At 43.5% G+C, this 25,294-nt stretch overlaps 1 protein-coding gene across 1 annotated transcript in view; it reads left to right on the top strand.

Moving 5' to 3' along the window:
* The first annotated feature begins 876 nt into the window (after positions 1-876).
* The window catches only part of timm50 (translocase of inner mitochondrial membrane 50 homolog (S. cerevisiae)), a 46,736-nt gene continuing 22,318 nt past the window's right edge, over positions 877-25,294 (top strand). The window contains exons 1-4 of the mRNA XM_078284169.1: positions 877-1,092; positions 3,370-3,517; positions 6,142-6,173; positions 16,167-16,188. Of these exons, the coding sequence (XP_078140295.1) occupies positions 883-1,092; positions 3,370-3,517; positions 6,142-6,173; positions 16,167-16,188 (412 nt within the window). The 5' untranslated portion in view covers positions 877-882. The remainder of the gene's footprint in view (positions 1,093-3,369; positions 3,518-6,141; positions 6,174-16,166; positions 16,189-25,294) is intronic.

A 25,294-nucleotide genomic window follows, 5' to 3' on the forward strand; every position in this document is an offset into this window, starting at 1 on the left:
ATGGACAAGACAATTAAGTAATCTGTGTTTTTATCGACCTCTACTGGCAACCAAAGGAACTGCAACAATAGCGACAGGTTTCTGGCACTGTGACCTGCAACTGACAAATTATAAAGTCTAATTTTCACAATAGAGATGACTAAAAGTCAGCTGATTGGAGCAGAGATCCAACAAAAACATCTGGTGTTTAGAATATTTAAGTAAATGGAATGGGAATTAGTTGCCAATTTGAAACCCTGTTGTTTTGTTTGTTTGTAGACTGGTTTTGTATGTGAAAACGTAAAGTAATATTAATAAAAGTAATAATTTTGAGATGTTCATGCTTAATGACAAGTTGTGATTGTGTACAAAAGGTTTTGTTTGCAGGCTTTCTGTATTACCAGCCTACTTCCACTTGGTTATTTAAGCATATCAGATAATGTGTTTTCTGTAAATATTCTACTAGGCTAAACGTGAAATAGAAAATAGATGATAAGTCACATAAAATTAAACTTAGGTTATCTAAAAATATTTGAAAACAAGGGCCAAGAGTTTTCTTTCTTAATGTTATATTCTAGTCCCTAGGCATTATGCAGAGATAAAGGTTGATTGGAAAACAGGATGAATCCAATAAAGGAAATATTTTTTACATACAGGTGATGTAATTGATCAAACTTTGGGCATTTGCCATCACTCATCATGGTAGTTTTGCGTCGCAATCGAAGGTCAGCGCAATCTTGAGTTTGATTGGACCAGACGCCCTAAGCCCCGCCCACCAAGCCTCCACATGGCCTCTCGCCGCTCTGAATGCGCCTCGTCCCTGCCACTCAAACCGGCGCGAGCCAATCGGGCGCGTTTGTCCTTTTCACTCGCGTCACGCTCGCCGGCGGTGTCCTATTCAAGATGTCGGCTACGGCTATGTTCCCCATGTGTGTGCGAGCGAGCCGGGGCCTCCTGAGGCTGAGGCGCGGGGCCTCGGGCGCCTCTTCCCCGGCTGTGGTGGACATTGTACGGACACTCTCCACGGACAAGCCGCCGGCCGGGGACGGCAGCGCCACGGGCGGCCTGGCTCAGGCTATCCTCCAGGAGAGGCTCCAGCAGCAGAGGGGTCAGGTGAGTGGGTTAGCCTGCCTGGGTGCGCTCGGTTCTGTGTGTCTGGTCTACGATGTAGGCGGGGAGACAGAATATGCGGCTGCTCGTGTGTTCAAATGTGAAGTCCCGCTCGCCCGGGCTGTCAGTAGTAGCTAAATCTGTGCCACTTAACTGACATTTCCAACCTCAGGTTAGGCAAGCTAGCTTACATCACTGTTTCTAGCTAGCTTCGCAGACAGACAGCAGGCAATGTTGTTTGCATTTTTGGAGGACACAGCACACTTTATTAAAACGATTTGTTTTGTGTCGATTCACTACAAATGTCAGCTTCAGAAATGTTTGAATTCATAGTTGTACAAGTTGCACCGCCTCGCATGTGCCCCACATTCGGCTGAATGAATGAACCTGAGAGAAGAAGCTAACAGGTTAGCTGGCTAATGTTAGCATGCCTGTTGACCGAGATTGACAGGCTGACTGGCTCGGCTGACAGGTTCTGTGCTTCTGGAACAGACACATTACATGAGCTCAGTGCCTTTTCCCAACTGTGTTAAAGCCTGGGGCGGTCTTGATCTGGATAGCTAAACGAGTTAGCCTTAAGCTAGCATCAGTTTGGTAATGCTTGATATCCAGACCTGTCCCTCCCCCTCCTTGCTGTTTTAACATTATCTTATCTACATGTACCAGCTCTCCAGACACATATTGAATGAAGCTTGTCTGCCAAAGATAATGTCTGTCTGTTGGAGTTGTAGTAGTTAGACAAATACCAGCCAAGGTTTATGTTGGTTTGAAGGTCAGATTAACCCCCGCCCCCCTCCTTGTTTAGTCCTGAAGTCCCTGAGCCGAGCTGACACACACAGACTGGGTACCATGTGGTTGACCTGTTGCTGTTAGGGGGATTTTAGGGGTAAACTAATGGCTCACCTGCATGTTGTCAGGCAGGATGCATGTCTTGGATTAATGTCACCATCTCACCTCCCCTTAACCCACATGTCCATTTCTCTAATACTGTTGGAGATATAGGTGATTTTACATTGAAATCTATAGGATGCATACGTTGTTCATTCTGTGGTGGATATGCACATCTCCCAGCTGGGCAGTAAATCGAAATATTTCCCAAAGTAAATCAGGTAAATGTGTATATTTCCAGTGACAGTGGCGTGAAGCTTTCTCTGTCCTGTCACTACAGTTTGTTGTGGGTACAATGTACTGTGTGGCCAAAGTAGGGATGAGAGATTCAGCCATGTAACGCGACAACATTATAAGGAAAAGATAGCTTGCTTTTCTAGCTAAACTAATACAAATCCGCTGCAGAAAAAGATAAACAAGAGGGAAATATTCACAGAGAAACTGGTACACATGGTGACAGCCCATCATGAATCGTAAATGTTTTTCCTACATTTGTCGTAACACATACTGTCTGGCCCTATGTATCTGGTAAAGTTTCTACCTCTTCTTGCATTATATGATTAGACGTATAGATTGCTCACAGTTGAGCATTAGTGTTCCTCCGGTAGTGAATATGGTTTGTCCAGGCTCTTATAACGGGGAAAATGTTGGTAAATGTTCATTACCTCTCAATATTGTGTGTGTTTATTTTGTTGCTGACTTCCTGTTTATCTTGGATGGATGAATTGAGACAGAAGCTCATTAGCCAGCTAACAAGACCAGTAACTGTTAATACCTACAGTGTTGATGTCCTTGTCCCACACTATCTCGGACACCACTGATTGGATTTTGACAAAACTCTGGAGAATGATGTGTGTCGCTGCTCCGTTCTGGCATTTTTAGACTGACACTGATTGGCATAAGAGAGGCGCTACAACGTTTGTTTAAAACCCCATGAAGTGTCATGGAGAGCGTGATTTGCTTCTGTGTATTGATGTATCTCTGAATGAAACAGAAAGTTATGGCAGGAAGTGTCAGTGGGAGGGATTTTTTTTTTAATATTAATGAGATATGGAGGAAGTGGGCGGACAGCAGTCTGCACTCGGTTGTGGAGGAATATTCTCCGCCTCCGTCGCCCGTCTGGGAAAAGAGTTTTAGGTGAAGCAGCCAGAAACTAAAACACTCCTTCGTGATGCAGCTTGCCGCTGCATTCAGCATTCAGAACGACTCTGATTGGCCCAAGAGGAACTGTAGTTACAGCTCAAAACAAGGAGACATGTTGGTTACTGATCGGCCCAGACCAGGTCTTCATCATTTGTGGGGGGTGACATGTTTACTGTTGTCTTGTTGGTATTTATGTTAGTGAGGGAAATACTGAAAGTGTATGTTGTTGTTGTTGTTGTTGTTGTTCAGGGCCAGCCCCCTCCTGAGGGGGAGAGGGAGGGGGAGCAGACAGATGATAAGAAACAGAAGGAGAACACCGCCTACGCCAAGAAGATGGTGCTGCGGCTGGCGGGGCTCATGGGCCTCGGCGGCGCCGTGGGCATCGTCTACATATTCGGTGAGTACGTTAACGTTCATTTTGTGGCCTGCAGAAACATTGAAGTCCTTGAACGTTTGTGCATTTGAGAAAAATCAAAAAAGGCCATGACAGTTTTTTTTTGAAGATAAATGCATAGCCTTGAAAATAATTTATTAAAAAAGATAAACTATAGTGTTCAGATTCATCAGTCTCTGGATCAACACTTTCCAACCTTGGTAAAACTCTGATGGAGATCTGCAGGTTTAAAATGAAGGATTTCACCATGAAGCCTGTATGTCATGAAAATGTTTTACTCCAAAACATGATAATTTTGCGTCCTTTTTCACCAAACAAGACATTGAAAGCCATTGAACTTTAGATCCAAGTGTGCTCTGTTTTTATTGTCTGTCTCTCTGTCCGTTTATCGCTGTAATTCACAGCTGACGTCTCATGTTTAGCAAATATGTGACCATGGAGCAGAGTCACAACCTTCACTAGCAAGGAAGGAAACTGGTTTTGTCTGCAATCCAAACTGGCTGGAATTCCCAAAATTCACCACTGTCACCCTTCTGACAGCTAACTACATCTTTAGAGCAGAACTGGGTGGCTTTTTAAATAATAGTAATGATGATAATAATAATAAAAATAACAGTAATAATTTTATTTATATAGCACTTTTCTTAACAGTTACAAAGTGCTGAACACCAAGGAGATAAAAAAATAATTAAAATAAATGGCATAAAAAAGACACTAAACAATAAAAGCCAACAGAGAAGGAGCAATTAGGAAAAAAAAGTTTAAAAAAACTGATGTGGAAACAGTCCTGTCTGGGGCATCAAATCAAACTCGCCCCTAAAGTGACATCACAACATCTGCAATGAGTGTTTGGCTCGTAATCAGACCGCCAGTCCCAGGCCGTCCCAAAAAGCGGTGGATCTTTCTTTCCATTCATCTCAGCAACCCCTCCCCACCGAATCATCTGGGAGTGACGACGTCGTAAACACTGGGTGTGATTGGTCAGCACCCGTACCTTCCTGTTTGGAAGCACCGCCCACATGGGTGGAGCTTGGAGCTGTCAGACAGAGACAGACACTCTGTCTTCAGGGAAGGAAAGGTAGGGAGGAACAGTCAGATAGAGAAAGAGTCTTATATCATCTGTCTGTAAGGTAGAGTGAAGTCAGAAAAACAGTCGGTCTGGATCTTATCGAGGTTTGATCAATCCACTGTGTTTTGAGGCAGTGACAGCAACAGCCGGTGCGATGGAGGGCCTGGAGGAGAAGCAGAATATAAAGTTAGATCTGAACTTTCTGTTTCTGTTAGCCAAGCTTTTGGAGTCAGCCTGTAAGCGAAGGCCACGTCAAGGGCTTTGTAACAAGGCTGTCGGCAGAAACAGTCAGTAAGTCAGAGCGACTGATGGTGACCGTCACAGTAAGCGGTTCCCAGCGGGTCAGAGGAGCCGTTAGCCTCGAGCAGCAGCCTGTCAGCCAGTCAGTAACAGAACCAGGCTGAGCGGTGGAAGATGATCACCAGGAAACTACTGATAAACCCGCTGGGACACAGAGCGCACCGACTGTTTCATCTGCTGGATTCAAGAGTCAGGGGCGCGTTTTTGTCTTTTTTTTTTTTTAACCTCCAGGCTTTTTGAGGACCTCAAGTATTTCTTTGTGGATCAAACACTTGGACACAGAAGATGGAAAAGGAATACATTTGTATTTTTTTAAGGTTTTTTCGAAGACATCGTTTGGATGCCTTTGGATGTAGAAACTCCCTTCATTCAATTTTCATTGGAGATTCCCATTTTTTTAATTTACATTTTTTCCTCTTTGTCGTCGTCTCAGTCATGTTGTGGAATATTTGGATGCATATGTTTGAATACACACGGTCGATTTGGAATATACTCTGAATATTTGGGATGTACGCGTGTTACTGTCATGTGGAACGATCTTAGGATGCCATGGGATTCTGGATTATATAACCTGTTCAGGGAAAATGTGTGTATTTACACATCTTTTTGTTTGGCTGCCTGTGTTGTGTTGGCAACAGACCAGCAGATGCGTCTGTAAGATATCACTGTTTGCCTGTAACACTCTGTAGTGTTGGAAAGGCCACGTTTGATGGTGCACCGGGCTAAAGCACATACCAAGAACTGATGATGTTGTGAGTTTGAGTTTGAGAATTTTATCTCCCTTCTCTTTCTCTCTTAATGAATGTCTCAGACTCTCTCTCCATGCTGTGATAATACAGCAGAAATGCCAATGAAATTCAGGGTTCATACACAGGTCTAGAAAGTCTGGAAATCTATGTAAAATTAATTTGGTAATTTCTAGGTCCTGATAAGTTTGGATATTGCACAAAAACTAACTACTGCACATGTTCTGTGCTTTTAGACTGTCATCTCGCATAGTCTGGGATTTGTTGCTAAGAAGAATAATCATCTATAGAGTGATATGGCAGAGATTGTAGGGGCAAAACGACTATCAGCATAAATCACACTGAGTACCAAAATCTTCAAAACAAATCAAGAAATTCAGGTCTGGAAAAAGTCTGGAGTTTTGAGATTGAAACTGTGTAGGAACCCTGGATATCATCTTTGAATGGTGATGATCCAAACTGCAGACTGGCTGCGATAACAGTTGTTTTTCTTCCTCTGTGTTTCCTTTCAGGTAGCAATTCAGTGGACGAACAAGGAAACAAGGTAGGTTTTATTGTCACACACACACACACACACACACACACACACCATTCATCCAGGTGTGATCCTGCTCACATTTCATTGACACATAAAAATGGTCCTCTATTGACAGTCCACTGCCTTTCAGTGCATGTGGTTTTTAAGGTGATAACTAGGTAACTAGGCAGTGAACACACATTTACCAGTCCATTCAGGTTAGAATAGACACTTGTATGCCTATTGAACAGAGCCAGGCTGAAATTACCTGGTGATTTGCATCGGCACACTCGGCATGTTGCTGCAACTTCCAGCGGCCCGGTCGGAGAATGTGCGAGTACGGGAACGTAGCGCACTTCAAAGAGCACACTTTTCACAGTTTCTTTTATGTGTGGTTGCATTTTGTTCACTTCACAGGTACAGTCCTTTTCCTGTTGTTGTGCAGGCGGCTTTAAAGGGCACACTTCACAGCTCCGTGTGACATGTGTCTGTCTGACAGAGGCGGGGATCTGGAAAGCAAGGGCACTTCAAAGGGCACACTTCTATCTTCTTTACATGACCATAGACCTCTTGGTAACGTTACGAATGCCCTCATTACAAAGAGCAGACTTCTGAGGCGGCTGTAACGTGGTTTTTGTCAGTTGTCAGAGGTGTAAGTATGGGAAAGGTAGGGAGCTTCAAAGGGCACACTTATCTCACCTTCAACATCCCCTTTGGTTCACATTTTTGTACTCTATTAACTAGTGCTGTGATTCGCGGGCACACTTGGCAGGTAGTTGAGACAAAGGGTTTGTTCCAGTTGTGAGGTCGGGAAAGTCAGGAACTTCAAAGAGCCCAAATTTCCCACCTTGACATCCCGAAGGACTGTCCCTTCCCCTATAGTAACTGTCACTGCTCTCAAGTGTTTTCATGGTAACTGAAGTTTTGATACTACTTCACTGCTGTTGATATTTCATTTTATAAACATTCAATACTTTTGGCAATTGTGTTCTGCAAGCCGAAATTCCATTTTAACGTCACGTCCAGAAGGCGTAAACGTTCCGATTTGGAATAGGAAGAAGAAGGAGGATAGCAGCAGTCTGAGTCAAACTGCTGAAAACGTTCAACAGCATTAAACAGTCCAGCAAGTCTTGAACTGGATCCCAGTCCACCTAAACTGGTTGATAAAACTGCTACCATCAGCCAAATATGGAACCATTTCACTTAGCAAGGATGGACACCCAACCGACATCACAACCTGTGCAAAGGTTGCTAAAAAGTTGTTAGTAGTGGAAACGCATTGCTTAATGTTTTTTCTTGTTTGCCATGATAACGTAGCAGTATTCAATTTGTAGATGTTAAACACAAGAGTTAATATTGCTGGCTATTGTTCAGCTTTTGCAATTTTATGAGGCTTTTCTTTGTTTTTTTGAGTTGAGCAGCAAGCAAAAATTGTACTTCTTTGACATACTGATGGTTACTGTATGACAGAAAGCCAAAACTGTTTAAAGGGACTGATGTCTGGCATTTCTTTTGAGCTTGCAAATGACAAACGTCTCTAAGAAGGCAACATAACAGTCATAGTGGCTTCTGATCAGTTCAAAAGCTGTAATATCAGATGTTACTGCAGTTACTGTAATTTAATCACCATTTTTTTAGGACTCCATTTTCACATCAGAAGACCTTGCTTGGAGTCTCAGTCTCACCGTTTCTAAAAGCCGGCTCTTTATTGTCCTTATCAAAGAGGACTCTTCTCAGACAGGATCTGTTATTCAGAGGTGTTAGTCTGGGAAGACTTCAAAGGGCACACTTCTCTCACATTGCATCCTTTTGTTGGTACCAAGGAACCAAACTTCTCAGGAAGGCTACCTGCTAAGTGGCCATTGTCATTCATTTGTAGCTGTAAGCCTGGGAAAGTAGGGTTGTCCAAAGGGGACTGTTTTTTTTTTTTTCCTCAACAGGTTACAGCTAGAACGAGAAGAATGTCCTAGAACTGGTGCCCCCAATATCTTCTTGGTAATTTTTATCTATTTTGTGGAGCATGATATACGTCATTAAGAAGCATTTTGACAAAGCTTTGTAGGGAAAAAAGCTGAACATTAGTTTCTTGAACATTATGTCTGATTTCACTGGCAAGGTTTAGGGTGCACACACCAGGCATGTTTGATGCAGTTTATTTGAACTTTGGAGCGTTTCCTCCTTTTTAGTTGGGTTTGTTCGTCCAGGTGAGAACAACAATGCCACTCAAACTCTGGTGGCACAAATAACAGCACTGAGACGCCTGAAAATGTGAGTCTCGGTCCTCTTCCGAGAGAACTGCGGTGCAAATACAGGAAACCCCAAAACACAAGGTTTTATGGGTATAAAGAGATGGATGTTGACATCTGATAGCCAGCAGGGCAAACTGCAGTCTGGACTGATGCTCGTATTCAGCTATTTCTTCATGTGTTCTTAACTGGTTTGACGACCAGAGAAGGTAAATTATGGCAAAGAGCACATCCAAGTGAAGTGCATCATGCTTAGCGAAAGTTACAGGGAGTGGAATCAGATCTGATGTGTTTATGGATGCGGGAAAGAAGAATCCTCTTGTCTCTCTGCTCCTGGGCCGTTCACTTCCTCATAGCTGGAGCTAATTGCTTCCTTCAAAGGACACACTTGTCTCACCTTGACAGGACACACTTCTTATGTAATTGTGATATCTGTCTTGTGCCAATCGTCGAGAGTTTTAAGTGTGCAAACGGTAGGGTGCTTCAAAAGGCACACTTATATCACCTTCTTATCCTGTGATTTGTTATTTTCTTCAAAGAGCACATTTGTTAAGCAGGACTACGACGTGGCGTGTGCCAGTGCTGTCTGTAAGGTGTCTGTCTGGGAAGGTTTACTTCAAAGAAAACACTTCCCCCGTCTTCTTCAAAGCACACACTGAGCGTGAGGATTGTGTGTGGGCTTGGCTGTGTTGTCCCGCTGATGGCTTCCTCCTGGCCAATAAAGTTACTGTACTTCCTATACATTGTTTTTTTCTCAGTGAAAAGTTTGGATACTACAATTGAGGCAGGTGTGCTAAGTTGAATCCCGCATCTATATTTTAAGCATACACCTGATGCTCTTATCCAGAATCCACAAATGGTGCAAACAGACTAAGTAAAGGCAGCATCATAGTTACATTTTGTTAGTTGAAGATTTTCACAGAGCTGTTTATGTGTTAAACTGCTTTCTTTGCCTGAGGCAGTGTAAGACAAAAGTTTGCCTGTAGTTTTTCGGGACAGTAAACAATTTTGTGTTGGCATGCCTCAGGCAGAGTCTCCTTTTGGAATCTGGGTCACAGCACAGAGTTTTTTCTTTTTTGTAATACTCTGTTGATCCCTGTAGGGAAATTGGGTTTTGTCCACAGGGAGGTCATGGTCAGCTACAGCAGAGAACCTCTGAAACCTCTGGAGCTGGCAGGGATTCAGTGTCTTGCTCAAGGACACTTCAGCAGTGTGAATGGCTTCAGCACGGGGCTTGAACCTGGCTCTCTGTTTGAAGGATGGACTTGATCTCACGATGCCACTGTGCTTTCTTAATAGGCAAGATTAGTGTGATGAATATTGGGCCCACATGAAATTTGTAATTGCTGCGAAATAGTCATTCTTAAACTTAGTTTTAGCGTTGGATTTTAGAGTATTGTTATTTAAGTTTAAGTCTAGATGTGAGCACACGGGAAACAGGATGTGTCCTCGCCTCCGTACTGTATTGTAAAGTAAGGGCTTTCCTTCCCATTCTCACACATTATAAAACCCTGGCCAGTATCCTGTCTAGCCAACAGGCAGACTAAAACACTTCAAAGGCAAGGCACACTTCTCTCACCTTCTTAATCCTCTGTTGTGCCCCCTTCAAAGGGCACACTTCTCAGGTAGTGCCAGTTGTCAGAGGTGAAACTCCGGGAAGCATTCTTCAAAGGGCACACTTCTCACTGTGCTCACTTCAAAAGACACACTTCTTTCAGGAGGCTGTGAGGTGTGCCGCGGGGCATGAGAAGCCAGGGCACTACAAAGGGCACACTTACCTCACCTTGTATTTGTGTCTGCTAGCACGGCCATCTTGGCCGAAATTTCAGTACTACTTTGATAGCATTGCAAGAAATTAAATTCAAATTTTAGAAATGTTTGCTACTTTGACCAAATGTGTTCTGTAAGCTCAAATTCCATTTCAGCGTCCTTTCCAGAGGGCGCAAACGTGCAGATTGGTATATTTAAAAGAGCGTCAATCTTGCTCTTGACAGTGGACTGCAGCAGTTGGAGTCGAATAGCTGAAAACAATCCACTACATCTCGAACTGGATCCAAGTCTACCTTCATGTCATTGCATTCTACAGCAGGGACCGTCTTCCATGCTGTGGCTCACTGAGTGGTGAGACGTGTTGGCATGGGAAAGGTAGGGCACTTGAAAGGACACACTTATGTCACCTTCCATCCTAGGCTTTGTGCTCTTTTCAAAGGACACACTTGTCTCACTGTACGGATTGTCTCTTCCTGCAATGGGTACATGTGTCAGGAACTGGACATTTGTTGTGCTGGGAAGAAGGCCACTTCTCTCCCATCTACTTCAAAGTGCACACTTGCGACAGCAAGGTGTGACGGGAGATGGGAGTGTGCCAGGCACACAGCTGGTGTTGCATACGACACATTCGGTATCTGATTGGGTTTGGATAACACATCTTTTTTCTAATTGGGTCTGTCTTCCTTAAGTCAGGGCCATTGATTATAAGAGAGGTGATTATCAAATCCAAGAACTTGAAACTTGTGTCTTTGTGAAGAATATTATTTCCAAGTCATCTTGAAGAGAACGCATGCTGTGTAGGATGATCAAAAGCTTCACCAAAGAACATGGCAAGTCCATTTTCTCAAGAACATTTCAAGAACAGTAATGCTAGTCCATGAGGCCAGTGCTTGCTTGGAAGCGACGAGAGGGCGTGTGTGTGTGCGCCAGACTATGTGGTAGGCTAAAAAGTTTTAACTTTGTTTTATAATCAATTTTTATTTATTTTCTTAAATGAGTAGTTTCTTTGATTGATATCTCTATTGATTTCAAGTCCCAAACCAAAACAGGCCTGGGCCCGACCCGAGCCCGAGCTAGTGATGTGAAAACCGTCCCGAAGCCTGGCCCGAATCTGTCAATAGAGTCGGGCCAGAATGCAGGGCTGTACTTGGGGCTTCCCATTCATTCTCCAAGGCCAAGTCCCCATCCAGTGCATCCTCAATTGGCAAGTAAATTTCCATGATCTTCAGCCAGCCTCTGTCCCCAGCGCCCTTTTTGTTTTGGAATCGTATTTCAGCCATTTGATATGTCAAACTCATAATAAAGGACACAGAATCGATACTGAAACAATCTGGCTAACCGGAGATTGTTCTATGGACGTCACTGTTTCTTTTCTTCCGTTTTCATTTCCACAAGAAGCCGAATGTGTGTAAAGCTACACACAGCTACTTAGTGACACAGCTACTTAGTTACAGTGGTCACTGAAATAAACAAGAACATTGGAAAAGGTAACAGTTTGCAAATTTTCCAGGTCTAGTGTTGACTGGGCTGAGAAGTCCAGATCCTATCAGGGAAATGTTACTTTCTGTTCCACCTTAACTTTTGGTTGCTAGCTGTTGTCTGTGACTAGCTGTGACTAAAAAGTGCTAGTGGCTTGTTTCCCCAGAGCATGAAAAGTTCCCGTAGGAAGCCATGTTTTTGCATTATACCGTGTACGGTGTGTGTGGGAACCCATTCCTCTCCTATTCTCCCAGGCTGAGCCCCCCAGACATACTGAGGTGTCAAGAGGTTTTATATGGCCTTTTCCACACCTAGCACCACACTGCCCAACACTAGCAACTAGCAGCTGAGGACTGTTAGTGATCAATTCACTGCTGTATGCTAGCAGTTGGTATCCTTCCAATGAGTTATTTTCACTGCTTTGTCAAGTTTCATGAGAAGAGCTGCAGACAATGCTCTCGCAGCATTATATTACATGTCATCCCCCTTCTTTCTGCCCCAGCTTTCCCGCCAGTTTCCACTGCTATCTTTTAATACTAAAAGAAACTAAAAAGTTGCAAGAACAACAAAGCTAGGTTGCAATGGGAAAATGTTTTTGCCCAGGCAAAGTTTTGATTGATTTGCATTGCTTTGTTTTCATAGCGACAACTCTTTCAAAATTCAGAGAGTGATACTTGATCTGTTCAATAAAAGTGAGTCTAGGCCTCTATTTTATAAGAGTTTTGAGATGGAGGTTACTAAGCTAGCTAGAGTGTTGGTAGCCTGACTTGGTTTGCTCAGTTCACCAAGTATCTGAGGTGGGAATCAGCGTGGTTGAAGCCAGTCCGTTGGGTCGGTGCCAGTTCGACAAGGCTTTAATCCTAATTGGTCTTAGTTGGTCTTGTCGTTTTGTACGTTGCAGACTGACAGGAGTCTTGTGCCTTGGCAGTCGTGTTGTTTTGACAAGCAGGTTATTAGTCAGGTTCCACTTCTAGCTGGTTCTTAATTTGTCAGGATGTCACTTTCTAAACCGGTCTGATCTTTCTGAGATTGACATTTTACATGTTAGTCATTTTCCTGACACTTGCCCAGAGCAATTTAGGAGCGCAAAAAGTAGATTAAACTACTATTCCTAGATCATTACTAGGAAATTAGGATGGATTTCCCTCTTCAGTTTGGATCGGTCTCTTCCTGTGTGGAGAAGATTTCCCACCAGTGAGCAAACTAACAGCAGAGTTTAATTTGCACAAACGGGGAGAATCTACAGCGGCTCAGTTAGTGGAGATGGGACGCTCTGCTCTGCTGCACACACACTTTTTGATTTAGACTGATAAAACGGCTGCAGTTTTACATAAAAAATATTGCCTTTAAATATTTATAGTACCATCCTGAACTAATGTTGCCTGTAAGCAATATAGAGAAGGATTAAGTTTCAAATTAAATTAATCAATGGACTAAACACAGCCAGAGACTGTGTGGAAAATGCAGATGCATTCTTGCCCTATGGCCACTAGATGGAGTCCTACACCCATTCTGATGAGCCTCATGTGTGATCTTACCTTTGTGCCTGTGTTGCGCCCTAACCCTCAACCAATGCTCTATACCAGTGGTTCCCAAAGTGGGGTCCGGGGATCCCTAGGGGTCCTGAGGTGGAATGAGGAATGGTTTCATTTAATTCACTAGAAATGATCCCAATTAGAGAATGCATGAGATTAACTATTCTCTTCAAGACGATTCTCTCCCCATGTGCACTCCAGGCAGTTATAAAGTGCTAAATCAACAGGGGGAGGGGGGGGGGCTGAGTGTCCCTGCACAGGTCTGGAAAAAAAATATGAAAAATGCATTGGAAAAGTTTGAGAATAGCAGGAAAAAAAAAGGTCTAGAAAAATTGTGTTCTTCAGCCCAGTAATACACCTGACTGCACATTTATGTAGCTGTAGACCTCACTGCCATCACACATCTTCAGATATTAGTTCATACACTACCTAACCAATGTAATATCTTAATTGTAAGATGTGTTTATTTATATAATTGTATATGGATATCTTTTGAAATGCTCAAATAAAGACTGAGAAGAAATAAAGATAATTGAGAAAGATGTTGAGACATTAGTTGTGGTGTGGAATAATGATCCCAGCTAAAATCCTAATCCTGTTTTTTTTGCAAGATATTGATATCACAGTTGTCATTAATCCTGATTATTAGTCTTGATAATTTGGGAAACTTATTTTTCTGCACTTTTGGCATCTTGTGTCAACATCTGCACTGTTTTCAACTACAGAGGACTTTCTAAACAAAATGAAATGTTTCGATATTGCCAATATTCTACGATTAGCATCTGTGGAAATTAAAATTGTGATTTATTATTTTACAAGATGAACTGAACAACTCTGTGATCTCACCGACCACAGGCTAAAATCTTCAAATCCAGCCAAGAACTTAAGTGTGTGTGTGTGTGTACATAGGCCCATGCCAACACCCCCCCATCACCCCCATGCTGACAGATGTTGCTGATGATTGACGCTGGTGACTGGTGGGCAGAAGTGGTCCGTCACTCAGTGGGTGTGGCCTAAAAAGAGGGAGGAGCAATGGAGGCAGTGTTGACATTATTACAGTTTAATACAGTTTAATACAGCAAGAGGAAAGTTGAGCAGGACTCAAATTCACCAACAAACACAATCACAGTCAGAAGACGTTGACGTGAATCCGCCCAACACACACCAGACCGATATCTGGGCCGATACTGGTCTTTTATGAAACTGGATCTGGTCCGGTTTGACTTGATCGATATGGTACAGTTTGATGGATTCCATATTTATTGGAGAATCGATCATTACACTGGCTGTCAGTGGGAAGACCTGAACCTGAACTGAGACATTTAGATCAGATTCACACAAGCAGGCATGATTTTTATTTTCTTCTTCTCTTCCCCCAATCTCCTCCTCCTCCTTTCTTCTCCTTCTTCTCATTCTTCTCCTCCTTCTTCCCCTCTTCCTGCTGCTGCTGCTTCTTCTTCTCCTCCTCCTTTTTCGTCATATTCTCCTTCTCTTTTTTCATCTTTTTCTGCTCCTCCTCTTCCCCCTTCTCTTCTTCCTTCTCATTCTTCTTTTCCTTTCTTTCCTTTACTTCTCCCTTTTCCTCTTCTTCTCCCACCTTCTCCTCCCCCGCTTTCATCTTCTCCTTCTCCTCCTCCTCCTCCTTTCTTCTCCCTCTTCTCCTCCTTCTTCCCCTCTTCCTGCTGCTGCTGCTTCTTCTTCTCCTTCTCCTTTTTCGTCATATTCTCCTTCTCTTTTTTCATCTTTTTCTGCTCCTCCTCTTCCCCCTTCTCTTCTTCCTTCTCATTCTTCTTTTCCTTTCTTTCCTTTACTTCTCCCTTTTCCTCTTCTTCTCCCCGCTTCTCCTCCCCCGCTTTTATCTTCTCCTTCTCCTCCTCCTCCTTTCTTCTCCCTCTTCTCCTCCTTCTTCCCCTCTTCCTGCTGCTGCTGCTTCTTCTTCTCCTCCTCCTTTTTCGTCATATTCTCCTTCTCTTTTTTCATCTTTTTCTGCTCCTCCTCTTCCCCCTTCTCTTCTTCCTTCTCATTCTTTTCCTTTCTTTCCTTTACTTCTCCCTTTTCCTCTTCTTCTCCCCCCCTTCTCCTCCCCCGCTTTCATCTTCTCCTTCTCCTCCTCCTCCTCCTTTCTTCTCCCTCTTCTCCTCCTTCTTCCCCTCTTCCTGCTGCTGCTGCTTCTTCTTCTCCTTCTCCTTTTTCGTCATATTCTCCTTCTCTTTTTTCATCTTTTTCTGCTCCTCCTCTTCCCCCTTCTCTTCTTCCTTCTCATTCTTCTTTTCCTTTCTTTCCTTTACTTCTCCCTTTTCCTCTTCTTCTCCCCGCTTCTCCTCCCTCGCTTTTATCTTCTCCTTCTCCTCCTCTGTCATCTCCTCCTTCTGTCTTTTTTTTCTCCTTCTCCTCTCCCCTCCCTTCTTCTCATTCTTCTTTTCCGTGTTCTCCTCTCTCTATTCCTCCTTTTTGTTCTTCTTGTCCTCCTTCTCTTTCCACCCCTCTTTGTTTCAGTGGAGAGTTTTAGTGTCCCATGGTCTTCTCCTCCTTCTTCTCCTTCTTCTAAATGCTAGACAGAGGCTTTTTTTCAGAGGCTTTTCCTGACAAGAATATAAATGTGGGGAAAACACTGAATACTTGTAATTTTTTAAAACATTTTGGCATGAAAATGGTCAAATTTAAAGATATTGAACATTGACTATTGACGGCTTCAGCCAAACAAATGTCAGTATTGGCATCCGTCTTCAAAAACCCATAAGCCCCGCCCACTGACTCCTCCTGCCGTCAATCAAGAGCCGCATGTTTAACTGTCAACACAAACGATTGATTTGCAAACGCGATCCCCCCCCAGCTGCCGCATCAGATCCATTGATCGGTCGCGGTGTGCCGCTCACTCGTTTACCGTCAACACCGGGCATTGATTTGATTGATCGGTTTGATTGATTGTCACCCAGCTGTTGTGTCTACAGATTTTAATCCGTTTTTTTTTTTCTCTCTCTTTCTAACAGATCCCAGATGAGTTTGACAGTGGTGAGTGTTGACATCGAATACACTTTACACACTCGTGGTTGCTGTGTGTGTTGCTCTATGCAGAACTTCCCTCTGTAAAGTACTGTTGTAATAAGATGACACTTTAATAAGATGACACTGCTGCTCATATCTGATATTTTATCTGTTTTGCGATGTAACTCGTATCTAGGGCTGAAAGATACTGACAAAAAATCAAACTATTCAAACTACAATTCATAAAATCACAACTTTTTCTTGTCATGCATTTTTTTGAACTTTAAAATTAAAAAAAAAACTAGATGTCAGTGTGCAGGATTTACTGAGTTTGAGTCAGTAAAACACCTTGTTCAGAAATCCAGTTTGAAATCCTCTTTCTGAAGCAACTAATTGCAGCCTCTGTGATTTGGAAATTGCCGAAGTTCATGTTCGTGTTTTTTTTTTATTAATTGCTGAGCTCTATTCATATCCCAGCTGACAGAGATGAGCAGAGTAACAACTAAAGGAGAGTAAAGGCGTCACATCTGTCTCTGTACCTGCGCTCGTCCTGCTGGTTTCAAACACATCTCAGTCAGTCTGTGCCTTTTTTTAGTTTTGACTGAATTGAAGCATCTCCCCAAATACCGACCAAGTCGCTATTTGTCTGTTTTTTTCCCATCGTTGTGTCTCGTCCTCCATGTTAACGCCGCTCCGACAAGCTGACTACATTATGACAACTGTCAGGTAAACAGCAGAAGACTGTAGCTGATAAGAGGGGAACTGATGAAATGTAGCTTTAATCTGCAGAGTGAATGCAGCCTGATGTAAAAGCTCCAGATTTGGCCGTACATCCCTCTTCCTCCTGTGTTTTTCTCTTTACAGTTGTTTTGTTCTTACAGTGATTCCGACCATCTGCGTGTATTCCTGTTATTAATTATGAGCGTATTAAATCCCTCGGGTTTCACAGGATGGCCTCACTGTAGAGAAAGTACAGAAACTAAGGCCTGCATCATTATACTGTTAGGCTATTAACTTAAAGGCTTTGTTGTAGTGGAATAACAAAATAAAACGCATGGATGAAGACAGGTGGCCTTCTTATAACAGGGTTCCCACTGATGATGGACTTCCTGGAATGCTAAATCTGAACAGCCATGAGTCAGTTTGAAGTTCCTGTTGTTGCCACACAGCCAGGCCACTGCAATTTGTTGCATTTACAGGTGAAAATGATCTTTTTTACAAGAGCTAACTAACTTCACTGCAGCAGAGAGCATAACCACAACAGATGGACAGGACAAAGTGCAACAGTGTCGCACACATGACGTACACTGAAGTACCGCCGCTGCTTAAAACCACCACAGACGAAACTCTGACGCTGAATTCTGTGCTAAAGCCTCCGGCGGAAACTATGACGTTGGATTTTTGGCCCAATAAACTCGGCTGCATTCACACTGCAGCTGAAAGTGTCCAAATTGTGATTTTTTTTTTTTCCCTCCCTCCATGTGACTAGGGCTGTCAAAAATGACGTCTGATTATTCCTTCTAAAAAAAACACATAGGTTCGTACCATTCGAATATCTATTTTTGCGCAATATGTCCATAAGAGGGCAAACCAATACAACGAGAGACATAACTACTTGTATAGGTATATTTATTTCAACATAAACATGTCTTTTAGAAGATCTACATACCTACACTTTACAAAATAAACAAATAAAATAATGTCCTATACCGTAAAACTTCATTTAAAGACCGTAGATCTCTCTCTCTCTCGCTCTCGCTCTCTCTCGCTCTCGCTCTCTCTCTCTCTGTATTAATGTCTCTCTCTCTCTCTCTGTATTAATATATCTCTCTCTGTATTAACCCCCTCTCTCTCTCTCTCTCTCTCTCTCTCTCTCTCTCTCTCTCTCTCTCTCTCTCTCTCTCTCTCTCTCTCTCTCTCTCTCTCTCTCTCTCTCTCTCTCTCTCTCTCTCTCTCTCTCTCTCTCTCTCTCTCTCTCTCTCTCTCTCTCTCTCTGTGTGTGTGTGAGAACTGAGAACACGGAGCGAGATCAAATGAATGATTCGTAATTGATATGTTATTCGATAGCCTCATTTTCATACAGGTTAGGTAATATTCATACTGGTTTAAATAAACAGTTTGATACAACTTTATCTCGAGGTTCAACAATTTTGCCGTCCGACCAAAATCCGAAGTATTTCCAGACGGGGCTTTTCAGATCGCTCGGAGGGGGTTGTGATTGTGAACTCTCTGCCATCATCGCCACACGGTTGTTGTCGAATTATTCGCTCGTTTCAGCTTGACCTACATTTCATTTCCAATCAGTGAAAGTGACGTTGTGTGACTCCTGTCCGTCATGCAGTGCAGCGGCTCGGGCCCACGTGAGAACTCGCGAGGCAGACAGCCGCGGTAGTGCTGCTTTTTTTTTTTTTTTTTTTTTTTTCACAATCGAATATTAATTTTCACAATCGAATGTCTGTTTTTTTTTTTTACAATTCGATTATATAATCGAATTTAGAATATTTGTTGACAGCCCTACATGTGACTCAGATCCGATGTTTTGCATTCAGTATAAATGGCAAAAAGTTTCATGGAGTCGCAGTTTTTCAATTTAATTTTCAAAAATTCAATTATCCAGTTTTTCAGCAAATTGGATTTGAGCTGGGCTTTGCTCAGGTCCAAACCTTCTCAAACTAATTCTGCCATTGCACCCAAATTTCCCCCAGATAGCTGAGCTTGTGTGGGTGCTGCTGTATATCCAATATGAAACCACCCAGAGCTGCAAGAGTACAGAAACACAACATAAAACAGATGTGCTGCTGTCCAAACACTACTGGAGCACACTGTGAGAAAGATCACAGAAAGAGAGAGCTGTGAAATGGAGACAAGAAATTAAAGAGAAACACTAGAGTGACAGAAAGGCTTCGTTCACACTGCAGATCAAATGCAGATTTTTCCTCCCATGTGACTCGGATTCGATGTTTTCTGATCGGTGTGAACGGCAGAAATCTGCACGGAGTCGCAGTTTTTCAATTCTGATCTGAACCACATGGATATGAGCTACAAAAGCAGATCCTGAGGTATGCGAATAAATGCTCAGATCAGAATTCGTCAGCGTTGCCATGACGATTTAGAACGAGTAAATGTGACATCACTGACCTGAGCCAATTGTCTTCATATAGTCAGCTTGTGAGCAGAGTTGGCACGGAGGAAACAGACAGACGGATGACTTGACAACTCAAACTGGAACTGAAATGTGTCGGAACGAAAACAGATGTGACGTCTTTAGTTGTTGTTGCTCTGCTGTCAGTTCATATTATTATGGGATATGGGTTACATCCAATAGATATGAACAGTCACCCCAAAAAATCCAAACCGAGCCTGACAACAAGCAACACAAACTGAAGGCAACATCCTGGTTCTTTTCTCTCTAGTGCAAATTAAGTTGTCAATTTGTCTCGTGTGTGTGCGTGTGTGTGTGTGTGTTTCCATTCATCTCGTCTTGGCCCAGATGAGACCCCCTCTGTCTTCTACTGAACATGTGTGCTTTTATTGACACCCTGGCACTGCTGTGTGTGTGTGTGTGTGTGTGTGTCAGTGTTTGTTTGAATGATGGATCGCTCTGCAGAGGGATGCCACCTTGTAAGCCACACTGCACAGAGCAGGGCACTGCCAACTGCTCCCATTGTGGTGTGTGTGTGTGTGTGTGTGTGTGTGTGTGTGTGTCCATCCATATGCCCCTCTTCCATCACTCATCCCCCCAAACTGCCAGACTGACAACCCTAAAACAAAAACACACATGCATTTACGTATATTCTAGTAGTGATGGGACGATATATCTAAACTGAATATATCTCAATACAAACTGTGTCAGTCTATATGTTGTGTCAGGAACATGAATGGTGATATCAGCTCCATGTTATTCTGCTGTCAGGAACATGAATGGTGATATCAGCTCCATGTTATTCTGCTGTCAGGAACATGAATGGTGATATCAGCTCCATGTTATTCTGCTGTCAGGAACATGAATGGTGATATCAGCTCCATGTTATTCTGCTGTCAGGAACATGAATGGTGATATCAGCTCCATGTTATTCTGCTGTCAGGAACATGAATGGTGATATCAGCTCCATGTTATTCTGCTGTAGTAATCACTAATGAGACTCTTGACCATCACAGTTTCACAAGCTCTCCATCCAAATTATATTATTGTCACTTTGTAATGACATTTTTAGATTGTTTACATTACATTAAGACATCGTTTTGGGCTCTGGAAACTTGTGATGAGCATTTTGTCATTATTTTTGACATTTTATGGACTAATCGATGGATTAATCAACAATGAAAATAATCATTAGTTGCACATTCCCATACTGCAGATACTATTGGGGGAAACCTCTGATGTGTACATATTCTAACATTATATCATGATGGTAATCGTCGCAGTATTTAAGTTGCATGCAAAGTCACCGTTATAACTTCTTCTTTTGTCTCCGTTTAGGTTTCTTCTTTCTTTTGTGGTTTTGTTACGTTACACCAACATATCAGGGCAATGGCCTTTTTATTAGTAATTGGATAATTGGCCCGTCGGTGGCGTCGATAAGATGCAGTTTGATTGAAGTGGAGAGTTTCAGGCTGTGTTTGGACCGGTTCAGTCGAACTCCGGTGTGTTTCCTCCTTTTAGTCCGGTGTGTTTGTCCAGGTGAGAATGAAGCCATTTGAACTCTGGTGGTAGAGCTGCAACGATTAATCGATTAGTTGTCAACTATTAAATTAATCGCCAACTATTTTGATAATCGATTAATCGGTTTGAGTAATTTTTTAAGAAAAATAAGTCAAAATTCTCTGATTCCAGCTTCTTAAATGTGAATATTTTCTGGTTTCTTTACTCCTCTATGACAGTAAACTGAATATCTTTGGGTTGTGGACAAAACAAGACATTTGAGGACGTCATCTTGGGCTTTGGGAAACACTGATCGACATTTTTCACCATTTTCTGACATTTTATAGACCAAACAACTAATCGATTAATCGAGAAAATAATCGACAATGAAAATAATCGTTAGTTGCAGCCCTATCTGGTGGCGCCAAATAACGGCACCGAGACGCCTGGAAAAGCGAGTCTCGGTCCACTTCCATGTGAGCGGCGGTGCGGTTCGTTACAAGTGAGAACATAATCCCTACGCACTGCAGGAAACGACCACAAAACATCTGGCTGTATGAGTCTGTTGTCGGTTGTTGTTCCACTGATCTGACAGCCAGCAGTTCCTCATGCTTGGAAAGCCTAGCAGAACAAAATGAACTGTGGGCAAACTGCGGTCTGGACTGATATTCATTCATATTCATATTCAACTTTTTATTCATGTGTTCTTACCTGGTATGAAGACCAGAGATGGTAAATTATGGCAAACAGCACAGACAGTAGTGTCCTTAGTTAAAGTTTAGGATTTGTTTTGACTCCTCTGCTCCCCGCAGCCAAAATCTAAAACCCCGCAGGATGACAAGTTACCAAAACTGTCCAATAAACAAGCTGCTTATGAGTCATGTGACATAAGTCCTGGTTCACTTCAGGCAGTGTGACCCTAAACGAACCAAATATAACAATTTTACAATATAAACTTTTCAAATATGGTCCAGAGGCTTTTCCACCCTGAGCAGAAGAAACCTCTGAGGGAAACACTGAATAGTTGCATTATTTTGGCATGTACACGATCAAATTTAAAGATCTTGTACATCAGCAAAAAATATCTCTAATTCAAACAAAAATATCAGTATAGGCCTTAAAAAAATCTGTCAGTTGAACCCTGGTGTGTGTGTTTTTCTGTGGCTAGTTTCTCAGACACACTTCCTTACTGAATAAAAATCCCCCTGTGTGTGTGTGTGTGTGTGTGGGAGACAGCTGTAGGTTTAGCGCCGGGCAGATCTGTCGCGATCACACTCCCGTTAAATGAGTTTTGATCGCCCGCTGATACTAATAATCACTTCATCAATAAAACTCTCTCTCCCCAAGGCCCAGGCTGTCGCCGTCTGGCTGCACATCCGTCTCCTTCTGTCCATAAACCCCTCCGTCCCTCCATAAAACTCTCCCCGAGGTCCGGTCTGTCCATCTCCCCACACATCCCTCCCTCCCTCTCCATCTCTCCATCTCTCTCTCTGTCCCGTCTGTAACTTAACTACCCCTCCCCTCTTTTCCTCTCTTTTCATCTTCCTCTCCATCTCTATCTGTCTGTCCATCTGTCTCTCTCGGTCTTGTTTTCCAGCTCATAAAGCTAACATGGTTTTTACAGCGCCGGCCTGTACAGTTGGACTGATGCTTTTGAAGTACTGATATTTTGGGATTGAAGGTGCCAATAGCTTTTGTGCTGATAATCAATATCTTTAAATTAAGAAAAAAAAGTATTCATTGTTTCCACCAGAGAGTTATTATTCGGGGTAGAAAAGCCTCTGAAACAGTTTAGTTAGACAGTGGTGGCCAACCTGGGTTTGACTTGCTCCAACACACACACAACCCGTCACACTACTACCAGTAATATACCACAAAATTATAAGTTATTACAAATTATACATGTTAGATGTTCACTTACTTATTGCGACTTCTGGCACATGCTGTTCTCCACCGACCTCCTGAGGTTTGGTATAAGCGAGGACAGGCGCATCTCAGTTCAGCACTGAGGTTTCATCAGTCAGTGTGCTTCTTGTTTTGATTTGTCCGGTTGCCAAGAATATTTATTTCTCACATTTTTTAAATATTTCCTCACATGGGTTGAGCCGAAAATGGACAGCAGCTTTGTGCTGGCCAGATGTGATTTGTCATTAAAACCAATTCAGACATGGACAACCAGTGCAGTATTAATAATATAATATTTAATCAATCAAACTAGATGATGACCATCAAGGTGGAGGCCGGTATCAGCCACTTATATCTGGCCAGTAAGCTAACTGTACACTGTAATGTTAGCATTCAATGCTAATTCATCCTGTCACACTTGGGCAATTGCTACTGGCTGTATGATTAGCATATAATGCTAATTCACCAGTCTGCTGGCTGTACGTTAGCCCAGCTCACCCAGTCAAACTGAGGTGATTGCTGTTAGCTGTGTAGTTAGCCTTTAATGTCATTTTGAACTTTTCCTGCGGTTTTAACTGCATGACTGACTTCAGTGCAGACAGACAGACGGGACAGACAGACAGACAGACAGACAGACGGGACAGACAGACAGATGGGACAGACAGACAGACAGACAGACGGGACAGACAGACAGACAGATGGGACAGACAGACAGACAGACAGACAGACAGACGGGACAGACAGACAGACGGGACAGACAGACAGACGGGACAGACAGACAGACGGGACAGACAGACAGACGGGACAGACAGACAGACGGGACAGACAGACAGATGGGACAGACGGGACAGACAGACAGACGGGACAGACACAGACGGGACAGACAGACAGACGGGACAGACAGACAGACGGGACAGACAGACAGACAGACAGACAGACGGGACAGACAGACAGACGGGACAGACAGATGGGACAGACAGACAGACGGGACAGACAGACAGACGGGACAGACAGACAGACGGGACAGACACAGACGGGACAGACAGACGGGACAGACAGACAGACGGGACAGACAGACAGACGGGACAGACACAGACGGGACAGACACAGACGGGACAGACAGACAGACAGACAGACAGACAGACAGACAGACAGACAGACAGACAGACGGGACAGACAGACAGACGGGACAGACAGACAGACAGACAGACGGGACAGACAGACAGACGGGACAGACAGACAGACGGGACAGACAGACAGACGGGACAGAAACAGGGAGAGACAGAGACGGACGGGGCCTCAGGGACAGACAGTTATTGATGAAGTGATTATTAGTATCAGCGGGCATTCAGAACTCATTTAGCAGGAGTCCCATCACCGCAGATCTATCTGACACTAAACCTCACAGCTGTCTCTCTCTCTCTCACTCACACACACACACACACACACACACACACACACACACACACACACAGCTCGCATCCAGCAGATATGGAAAATGCCAGTAGCATTTCCCCCCCCCCCCCCATCAGCCCTCTTCAGTGTAATGAGGGCCAATCATGACCTTAGGGACCTCAGGGACTTTAGGGACCGGGGCCAAACCTCCCTAATGAGTTTAGGGTCCGGGGGAAAAGCTCCCAATCCCTCGGGGAACATCGACACGCCTTCATCTCTCCTCCTCTCCTCCTCTTCCTCCTCCTAGTCATCTTTCTCCTTCTCCCGTCCCGTCCCTCTGTCTTCCTCCTCTCCTCCTCCTCTGCCTCCTCTGCTAGGTGTTAATCCCTGCTCACCGGGGTCAGAGGTTAACCTTTTAGCTCCCCAGAACAAGCAGCACATTACTAAGACCTAGAAAAGGACTTTTATGGTAATTTGGCACTTTGGCCCCAAACGGCAATGATAGGTAACTGTTTGAGACAAAAAAAAAAATACTTCAATACCCAGAAATCTGTGCTGTAAAGAGGTCTATGATGTTTTATACCAAATCAAACCAAAGCAACCAGAGAGGAAAAGATCTAATGCTGGTGAGTCCAGCTTTCTCTGCTGCTGTTCAGGAGATGCCTCCCTCCATCTTCTCCTCCTCGTCCTCCTCCTCCTCCTCCTCCATCCTTTCCTCCTCCTCCTCCTCCTCCTCCTCTGGGAGTGGCAGAAGGCAAGCGGAGGTCTGGATGGAGGGGTTGATGGGTCTTATGGGACTGTTGTGGCGTTCGAGGTCTACACACTCGTTTACATGCCAAGTGGCGGCATTTGTGTGTGTGCGTGTGTGTCAGCAGCTTGATGCTGAGGAGCGTCGGATGCTATGGCAACGATGATATGCGACACCACACACACACACACACACACACACACACACACACACACACACACACACACACACACACACAGAGCAGTCCCCCTGGACTTCATGACATCTATGATGACCTATAATCCCCATTAGGCAAGTGTTTATCTGGCCAGTCATCTGTGTGTGTGTGTGTGTGTGTGTGTGTGTGTCACATAGCATTGTAGCGATGGCGTCTGATGCTCCTCTGTGTCAAACTGTTGATACACACTCACTCACACACACACACACACACACACACATATTTC

Source organism: Centroberyx gerrardi, chromosome 6 (genome assembly GCF_048128805.1).
Source record: "Centroberyx gerrardi isolate f3 chromosome 6, fCenGer3.hap1.cur.20231027, whole genome shotgun sequence".
NCBI lineage: Eukaryota > Metazoa > Chordata > Actinopteri > Beryciformes > Berycidae > Centroberyx > Centroberyx gerrardi.